Source organism: Coregonus lavaretus, assembly GCF_964263955.1.
Source record: "Coregonus lavaretus genome assembly, chromosome: 23".
Lineage (NCBI taxonomy): Eukaryota > Metazoa > Chordata > Actinopteri > Salmoniformes > Salmonidae > Coregonus > Coregonus lavaretus.
Window position 1 is genome coordinate 21,362,292 of NC_140010.1, and position 10,045 is coordinate 21,372,336.

At 40.7% G+C, this 10,045-nt stretch overlaps 1 protein-coding gene across 1 annotated transcript; it reads left to right on the plus strand.

The window, feature by feature from the left end:
• The first annotated feature begins 304 nt into the window (after nucleotides 1-304).
• cahz (carbonic anhydrase) lies at nucleotides 305-7,223 on the plus strand. Its single transcript, XM_084188048.1, has 7 exons — nucleotides 305-1,065; nucleotides 1,373-1,570; nucleotides 2,098-2,216; nucleotides 2,329-2,421; nucleotides 2,541-2,603; nucleotides 2,715-2,870; nucleotides 6,142-7,223. The coding sequence occupies exons 1-7, from the start codon at nucleotides 1,032-1,034 to the stop codon at nucleotides 6,259-6,261; spliced, it is 783 nt and encodes a 260-aa protein (XP_084044174.1). The 5' UTR covers nucleotides 305-1,031; the 3' UTR covers nucleotides 6,262-7,223.
• The last annotated feature ends 2,822 nt before the right edge of the window (nucleotides 7,224-10,045 follow it).

The window sequence follows — 10,045 nt, forward strand, 5'->3', positions numbered from 1 at the left end:
GTATCACATTACCAACAAAATGTAATCCATAATTCATCAGCACGTGTTTCATTTAAATCAACTCATTCCAAACAACATCTCTTATTAGCCTAATGTTTATAAACAACATCTCTTATTAGCCTAATGTTTGATAATGTGACCAATAAACTGGTCGGCGCATAATAACACATGTTGGCCATTTATTCATGCGATCTGGGCAAATCTAGTTAGCTGTACTAGCCTACTTGTGACTGACAGCACAGTGCAGTCTATTGTCGTGGCCCCTTTAAAATTATGCACTGGAGAGGAAGAGGCTATTGCGCTTATAATATTAGGTTTTTACGCTGACGCAGGCTGCAAAGGGACATAGGCAGTTCAAGGAAAAATATAGCCTACAATACATCACGTTTTGATTTGCAACCTCGCTTTCCTTCTTGTTCATTCTGTTCTTAGAACGAAACACAGTGTCCATTTGCACATCTCACATGCAATACAGTAGGCTACTTCTACTACAGACGCAGGCTACGTTGGAAGAACCCAAGGTCAGTGAATCTGGCATGCCTCGCTCTCAGAAGAAAAAAAACATATATTTCGGGATATCACTATAAAACGTTGAATCAAACCATGGTGAAGAAACCGCACATAACGTGTGTAATGTTAGTCTACTAACACAAAAGCTTTTGGCAAGACTATATTGTCTGGAATGCACACGTTGTGAGTGTGCCCACTCAACAGGGTCTGCTTCATTCTCACCATCCGATAGAAGGTCGACCGATAGAGCGATGCGCTCCAAGGGAACGTGGAGGTGTGACTCTGATCATCTATTGATGAGTCCTTGAACACCTCATGCTGTGATGACTAGCCTGCGCTAAAACCATGAGGCCAAACCCACCCACTCCCACTTGAGGTAGGCCTACAGTACCACTGTCAGGAGGGGAAGTCTATATAAACCATGACACTTATTATTTCAAGGTTATCACAAACTGGATCCTTGCATCGAGGTTTTACCATTGAAAGGGATTATATTGGCGTAGGAGAACAAGTCAATAATCATGTCTCACGGTTGGGGATATGGACCATCTGATGGTGAGGCATTCTAGAATCTATTCTACATTATCATCTGATGCTGACTCCACTTTTGGAACTATTAGTTGAAACTGTAAATTTCAACAGTTGCATGAGTGGCTCAGTACATTTCTTATCAGAACGAAATAACTTCTGTAAATAAGTGTTAATATTTTCTGATGTGTTAATAAATGCATAATTATCCCTACATTATTTATAAATGTATATGTGAGAACACAGATATCATTGGACTGTTTAGAATAGAGTGAATATGATACATGTGTATTTTTCTTCTGTTTGACTCTGTCCTCTGTATTTTCAATCATAGGACCTGACAACTGGTGCAATGGCTTTCCCATTGCTAATGGACCCAGGCAATCTCCTATTGATATTATTCCTGGTCAAACCTCCTACGATTCTGCCCTGAAGCCACTCAAACTGAAGTATGACCCATCCAACTCCATAGACATTCTGAACAATGGTCATTCCTTCCAAGTTGGCTTTGTGGATGATACTGACAGTTCAAGTAAGCCTTAGAATTAATATATAATTATATAAAGCTAATATGTCAATACATTCTTATCTCCATTTCTCACATGGGTTCTGAGGTGGGAATTTAGTAAGGTGAGGAGTGGAATAGAAAGGGGAAGTGGCAACAAGAGAACGAGGGTTGCGGCAAACTGGTTACATGTTAACTTCAGTGGCTTTGCATAAAACAAATATAAATCACAGTGGTGAATTCATTTCCTTGATGCACTGTCTTTGTCCATTGTGCGCGTCGGCTGCTGTACAGTAGATAACATTGATGATAGGTGACGTGAGAGCAGGCAGGCAAGTGTTCATTATAAAGGTTTTAGTATCTTTGGGCTGAAATACCCTAGTTGTCAGGTCGTTGTCTTTTGTTTCCTACCCTACCCTATCATTACTTGATGGCAGTTATCATGTCATTTGACTGCATTTGGACACACACAGTTGCTCATAAACATCGAACATTTTGAAAAGCAACATTAAAAGTTTGTGTGTGTGTGCGTGCTTGTGTGTTCCTATCTACAGCACTGACCGGAGGCCCCATCACCGGCACATACAGGCTGAAGCAGTTCCACTTCCACTGGGGCGCCAGTGATGACAGGGGCTCTGAGCACACCGTCAATGGAATCAAGTTCCCCTGTGAGGTAGGCAGTCCTAGACCTAGATTATACAACAGGACAAGCCATATGGCTACAGATCAGTCTTTTCATTGGCTACCTGAGTTAAACCTGACATCTCTTCTTTTGGTTTTTCAAGCTCCATCTGGTGCACTGGAACACCAAGTACCCTAGCTTTGGTGAGGCCGCTAGTGAACCAGATGGACTCGCTGTGGTTGGAGTGTTTCTGAAGGTGAAGATCTAATACGATTTATATGTTTGTTCATATACTGTTTATTTGTTTCCTTCTAATTGCATTCTGAAAGTAGCCTGATTCCCTTGTTTAGCTGTGTGAATTCTTGTTTCCTATAGATTGGTGCTGCAAACCCCAGACTGCAGAAGGTTCTCGATGCTCTGGGGGCCATCAAATCAAAGGTGAAATCAAATTTAGGAATCTTGTCTCGAATGACTAGAATTGGTTGGGAATGTTGAAGTAAGACTTTGTTTAATCATTTTGTATTCAATCACAATTTGTGCATTCTTTAGGGAAAGCAAACTACATTTTCCAACTTTGATGCCAAAACTCTGCTGCCTGGCTCACTGGACTACTGGACATACGATGGCTCCCTGACCACTCCCCCTCTGCTGGAGAGTGTCACCTGGATCGTCCTGAAGGAACCGATCAGTGTCAGCCCTACCCAGGTACAATCATTTTATACAGTATCTTCATAACAAGGAAATGTGTTCTCCTTTCACTAATCAGCGTCATCAGCCTCAGTTAATTGAAAGAGGTCAGTTTCAGGTCAGACGTCATAGAACATATTTTAGAAAATAATCAAATGTTTTATGAAGCTAGAAGTACTGTATGTGCGGGTACAAAAAATAAATAAATAAATATATATTTATATATATAATAATGTATGCACTCACTAACTGTAAGTTGCTCTGGATAAGAGCGTCTGCTAAATGACTAAAATGTAAAAAAATAAAAAAAGTAAAATGTACTAAAAATATACATTTTTCTTGGCAGTAGAATACTGTTTAAAGGACTTGTTTGTGGGTACAGTAGGTTTCTGCTTTCTGTCTTGGTGAGCATTGCTACAAAGTTTGTGTTAACCAAGCAAGCTTTTTAGTAGGAGTTTCAGCCATTCACTCAAAACAGGGAGGGTCAAGACTTTTGCCCGCTGCCTGTCACTTTAGATTACATTATCTGAGTGGCCCATAATGCTTATTTAGTAACTCCTGCTAGTATCATGTTTGGGTAGCTTGCCTCTTCCAACGAAAGCAGCCTACACCCACATTAATATACCATTACAATTCTTCCTGTAATGTATAGGTCATGGACTAAATCAGTTTTTAGTTCTCCATGTTGTCTAAGAAGTTTCTGTGACTGTCTGTAAATAATTTACACAGAAAATTGTTCTTCCTACCATAAAATAACAACCAAACATACACAAACTACAGTACATAGCTATTGTAAGCTACTGTACAAAGCTGACACCTCCCCTTATTATTGAATCTCCATGCTGAGCCTTTGGGGATATCAAATCCCCAAGTCCAATTTCACCAGCCAGCATTTAAATGGATCCCCAAGGAGGCTTGTTTAGTGAAAGCTGCAGTCGAAGGCACTGTCCCACATATGTCATGATGAAAATAACATGTAATTTTAGGGAGGGCTACCTCCAAACATATGCATTGCTGAGATAAGTTAAGCAGTAGTGCAAGGCAGCAATAAAGTGGGTGGAGAGAGTTTTACAGTTCTGACAGAGTACTTATGCAATGTTGTGTTGGATAAAGCCTTTCACCTACGTGCCTAAATCTGTGAGGGTTAGCGACCACAGAAAGCCATTGTAGTTGATCTTTGCAGAGTTTGAGACCACAGAATGAAGGAAATTAATGCACTTTCAGAAGTGTTAGGTGGTTTCAGTTCTCACGGTAAATGAGAACAAGTTGAACAGTTGGTCAATTGATACTGTTGCTCTACACCTACAGCTGAAGTCGGAAGTTTACATACACTTAGGTTGGAGTCGTTAAAACTTGTTTTTCAACCACTCCACAAATGTCTTGTTAACAAACAATAGTTTTGGCAAGTTGGTTAGGACATCTACTTTGTGCATGACACAAGTAATTTTTCCAACAATTGTTTACAGACAGATTATTTCACTTATAATTCACTGTATCACAATTCCAGTGGGTCAGAAGTTTACATAAACTAAGTTGACTGTGCCTTTAAACAGCTTGGAAAATTCCAGAAAATGATGTCATGGCTTTAGAAGCTTCTGATAGGCTAATTGACATAATTTGAGTCAATTGGAGGTGTACCTGTGGATGTATTTCAAGGCCTACCTTCAAACTCAGTGCCTCTTTGCTTGACATCATGTGAAAATAAAAATAAATCAGCCAAGACCTCAGAAAAAAAGTCTGTTTCATCCTTGGGAGCAATTTCCAAATGCCTGAAGGTACCACGTTCATCTGTACAAACAATAGTACGCAAGTATAAACACCATGGGACCACGCAGCCGTCATACCGCTCAGGAAGGACATGCGTTCTGTCTCCTAGAGATGAACGTACTTTGGTGCGAAAAGTGCAAATCAATCCCAGAACAACAGCAAAGGACCTTGTGAAGATGCTGGAGGAAACAGGTACAAAAGTATTTATATCCACAGTCAAACAAGTCATATATTGACATAACCTGAAAGGCCGCTCAGCAAGGAAGAAGCCACTGCTCCAAAACCGCCATAACAAAGCCAGACTACGGTTTGCAACTGCACATGGGGACAAAGATTGTACTTTTTGGAGAAATGTCCTCTGGTCTGATAAAAAAAAAATAGAACTGTTTGGCAATAATGACCATCGTTATGTTTGGAGGAAAAAGGGGGTTGCTTGCAAGCCGAAGAACACCATCCCAACCGTGAAGCACGGGGGTGGCAGCATCAGGCTGTTGGGGTGCATTGCTGCAGGAGGGAAAGTTGAAAAGTTCTGGGCAGAACTGAAAAAGCATGTGCGAGCAAGGAAGCCTACAAACCTGACTCAGTTACACCAGCTCTGTCAGGAGGTATGGGCCATAATTCACCCAATTTATTGTGGGAAGCTTGTGGAAGGCTACCCGAAATGTTTGACCCAAGTTAAACAATTTAAAGGCAATGCTACCAAATACTAATTGAGTGTACTAACTTTTTACCCATTGGGAATGTGATGAAAGAAATAAAAGCTGAAATAAATCATTCTCTGTACTATTATTCTGACATTTCACATTCTTAAAATAAAGTGGTGATCCTAACTGACCCAAGACAGGGAATTTGTACTAGGATTAAATGTCAGAAATTGTGAAAAACTGAGTTTAAATGTACTTGACTAAGGTGTATGTAACTGTATATTTGGAACCTTGGAAATGAGACTGTACAGACTCTTGAAATTATGCAGCTGGTCATGCATAGTAATAGCAATTTAGAGAAGACATTGTCATGCTTATAGCAACAGAAATGTATACTCTCTATGCTTGCTTATGGCTATCCATCGATGTCAATGATGACGTTGCTCCCAATTGTGGGTATTGTGGGGGTAGCGTTTATGCTATTGCATGTGGCTGTGCAGGACCCACATGGTTTACCACGAGGCTCAGTTGAATTCTCCATCAGAGAGGGATGCACCCGCTGCACGCTGGTGTCGTTGCACACACCGTTCGATTCTCCTCTCTCTGATTGTGTCCTGTACTCTCCATACTCATTCATTGTGATCAGTTAGACCTCGATATAACATTGGTACTACATTGGTATTGTTTCAGGGATTACATTTCACATCCTGCTCATTGAGAGCACAGAGACACTCTATGATTCTAATCATTCTCATTTTTGGTCTATCTCTCTCTATCTCTCTCTCTCTCTCTTTCTCTCTCTCTCTCTCTCTCTCTCTCTCTCTCTCTCTCTCTCTCTCTCTCTCTCTCTCTCTCTCTCTCTCTCTCTCTCTCGACAGATGGGTAAATTCCGCAGCTTGATGTTCAGTGGTGATGGAGAGGCACCTTGCTGCATGCAGGACAACTACCGGCCCCCTCAGCCTCTCAAGGGACGCAAGGTCCGCCGGTCCTTCAAGTAAACAGCCATGCATCACCCCATCATTGCCAATCCCCGACCTTTCCCCTAGATTATATATACACATTGTGTGCCATTTTAGCCCATGCATTGCTGTCAGAATCTGCTAATTGTTAACCCCATAAACAAAACAATCAGTAATTACTAGAATACAGAAAGGAAACAAATCTAAACCAATGCAGTTTAATAGCAAGAGCCAGTGTAGATGAGATTATTGCGCTGGTATGGATGGACACTTTATACCCCTGGCCTGCCTTCCCCTCCTGTAATCCCTGACGATAAACCTCAGGATCACCCCGGATTAATGTCATTTAGCTGCCTGCCTACCCTTCCATAACAGATGACCGACTCAGTCAGTCAGTCAGTCAGTCAGTCAGAGATAGAGGCCTTTTATAGTATAATACTACCGGGCTTCTACTCTCAATAAGCACAAACAGTACCTATCCGAGAGATGGAATCTTGAATTACAGTAATCCTTAAATGCTTTCCATGCCTTCCATTTTTGGATTGTGTATCTACATCGTCATCAGTGTTTTACTTTAGATTACAGGTCTATACTGAAAATAAGAGATGCAATTCAAGTGATTCTTTTTTTACTACTCATAATTTACTACCTACCTACTATCACCCCAGTGCATTATCATTGTGTCTTATAATCATGAGAGTGAAATAAAATGTTGTGTGATATGTCATATCATCCAAGTCCATCCATTGAAATTAAATCACTGACAGAGGGACCAGAGTAATGTGTGTTATAATAGTTTTTTTTCTGAATGTCATCTTGAAAAATGAAATCTTGAAGAATGTTTCAAATGTTTTTGGAAATACCTGGATAGATTTTTAAGGCTTGCGGGTAATTATTGTTAAACCTTAAAATGGTAGTAAATGGAAGGTTTGTTGTGTGATTCGTTCATGTCAAATTTGATGGATGGGAATTTTATCAGTGAAATAAATGGTATGACTGTACCTACATGTACATCCTGTGTTTATTTGCAATATTTTAGATATATTGAATGATCACACTATAGAAATGTCAGTTGCCTTTTGGCTGTGTGGGGTCAGCCTTACCCAGATAGGGAGACAGAGACCCCACTGTTGATGGTCAGACATCTCCATTTTAAGCACAGATAGAAGGCCTATATTGCAGTCATGTGCCCTTAACATGGGACTATTTACCTTTGGTTCATCAATCAAGTTGTGTGGTACAAACAACATTCACTCCAAAATAAATGACTTTATGTCAATAAGAAACCTATATAACTAAAACAATATTTACTAAGAGTTGGTTATACATTTTTAGCATATGTTATTGCGGGTGTAGCGAAATGCTTTGTATTTGTGTCAGCACTGTCTGAGTGAGGGTTATCGTCAAACTCAAATTCGAAGGAAAGAAACAAAAAAGGAAAACAAGTAAATACCTCTTTGTCTGCCACTGCCTCAGCGATGACAGAAGAGTTGGATGCCAGTTCACATCTCATTACAGCTTTGAGACATGGCTGATTGCTTGTTGTCTATGTTCATGCTTACGTAAGCCGTTCTGTGTTTGCGGGTGCCTTTGCCAGTGAATTCCTCTGGATCATTATAGGTACAGTCAGCACATCACCCCATCCATGCTCTGATGGAAGGTACACCAGCCCAGTTTAAGACTGTGGAGCTCTGGTAATACCATTTCTGTAAATAATTTGAGACCACATTTCAGGTTGGTAATTCAATCAGTTAGTACAGTGCATTCGGAAAGTATTCAGACCCCTTGACCTTTTCCACATTTTGTTACGTTACAGCCTTATTCCAAAATGTATGAAACAGTTTTTTCTCATCAATCTACACACAATACCCCATAGCGACAAAGCAAAAACAGATTTTTTGAAATGTTTGCAAATTTATTAAAAATAAAAAACAGAAATATCACATTTAAATAAGTATTCAGACCCTTTACTCAGTACTCTGTTGAAGCACCTTTGGCAGCGATTACAGCCTTGAGTCTTCTTGGGTATAAAGCTTGTCACACCTGTATTTGGGGAGTTTCTTCCATTCTTCTCTGCAGATCCTCGCAACCTCTGTCAGGTTGGATGGGGAGTGTCGCTGCACAGCTATTTTCAGGTCTCTCCAGAGATATTCAATTGGGTTCAAGTCCGGGCTCTGGCTGGGCCACTCAAGGACATTCAGAGATTTGTCCCGAAGCCACTCCTGTGTTGTCCTGGCTGTGTGCTTAGGGTCATTGTCCTGTTGGAAGGTGAACCTTCGCCCCAGTCTGAGGACCTGAGCGCTCTGGAGCAGATTTTCATCAAGGATCTCTCTGTACTTTGCTTGTTCATCTTTCCCTCGATCCTGACTAGTCTCCCAGTCCCTGCCGCTGAAAAACATCCCCACAGCATGATGCTGCCACCACCATGCTTCACCGTATGGATGGTGCCAGGTTTCTTCCAGACGTGATGCTTGGCATTCAGGCCAAAGAGTTCAATCTTGGTTTCATCAGACCAGAGAATCTTGTTTCTGATGGTCTGAGAGTTCTTTAGGTGCCTTTTGCAAACTCAAAGTGGGCTGTCATGTGCCTTTTACTGAGGAGTGGCTTCCGTCTGGCCACTCTACCATAAAGGCCTGATTGGTGGAGTGCTGCAGAAATGGTTGTCCTTCTGGAAGGTTCTCCCATCTCCACAGAGGAACTCTGGAGATCTGTCAGAGTGACCATCGGGTTCTTGGTCACCTCCCTGACCAAGGCCCTTCTCCCCCGATTACTCAGTTTGGCCGGGCGGCCAGCTCTAGGAAGAATCTTGTTGGTTCCAAACGTCTTTCATTTAAGAATGATGGAGGCCACTGTGTTCTTGGGGACCTTCAATGCCGCAGACATTTTTTGGTACCCTTCCCGCACAATTCCTTCGACCTCATGGCTTGGTTTTTGCTCTGACATGCACTGTCAACTGTGGGACCTTATATAGACAGGTGTGTGCCTTTCCAAATCATGTCCAATCAATTGAATTTACCACAGGTGGACTTCAATCAAGTTGTAGAAACATCTCAAGGATGATCAATGGAAACAGGATGCACCTGAGCTCAATTTCGAGTCTCATAGAGAAGGGTCTGAATACTTATGTAAATAAGGTATTATTATTATTATTTATTTTTTATTTTTTAAGGGGTAGATCAGCTTTAATATTGCAGATAGATTGTAACTTCCATCAATGTAATTGTCTGCATCACTTCCAATCCCCCATATGTTTTTTTTCTCTCGCAAAAAAAAAAAAAAATATATATATATATAATATATATACATACATATACATTTCCTTTTTTTAAATATATTTCCCTTTATTACTTTCCAACCCCACCACCCCTTCCCTAATTGGAGTAAACTAGTGAACAACAATGCTTAGGCCTCTACATCCAGTTTATACATACTATATAAGGCATCCTGTAGCTCAGTTGGTAGAGCATGGCACTTGCAACGCCAGGGTTGTGGGTTCGATTCCCACGGGGGGCCAGTATGAAAAATGTACGCACTCACTAACTGTAAGTCGCTCTGGATAAGAGCGTCTGCTAAATATGTAAAATGTATATACATTTTATGGACACAGTCAATTTTACAATAATTATATTTTGTTTGCTTTTACTCCTGAACTTCCTCTACCCTCAACCTCTCCGATCATTTTCATGATGTCCATCCGGTTTGCTTCTATATGCCATATCTTTCTAACTGTGCTCTTTCACAAAAGCTCTCACCCTATAACCTATATACTTATTATGGACACAGTATGCTTACATTATTAGTTATCTTGTTGTTATTAGTTGTT

Bases quoted from the DNA above. Each gene is read 5' to 3' on its own strand.
- cahz (XM_084188048.1), top strand. From the start codon at position 1,032: ATGTCTCACGGTTGGGGATATGGACCATCTGATG. The intron at 1,571-2,097 runs GTAAGCCTTAGA...TCCTATCTACAG, and splicing joins GGATGATACTGACAGTTCAA to CACTGACCGGAGGCCCCATC. The intron at 2,217-2,328 runs GTAGGCAGTCCT...TGGTTTTTCAAG, and splicing joins GAATCAAGTTCCCCTGTGAG to CTCCATCTGGTGCACTGGAA.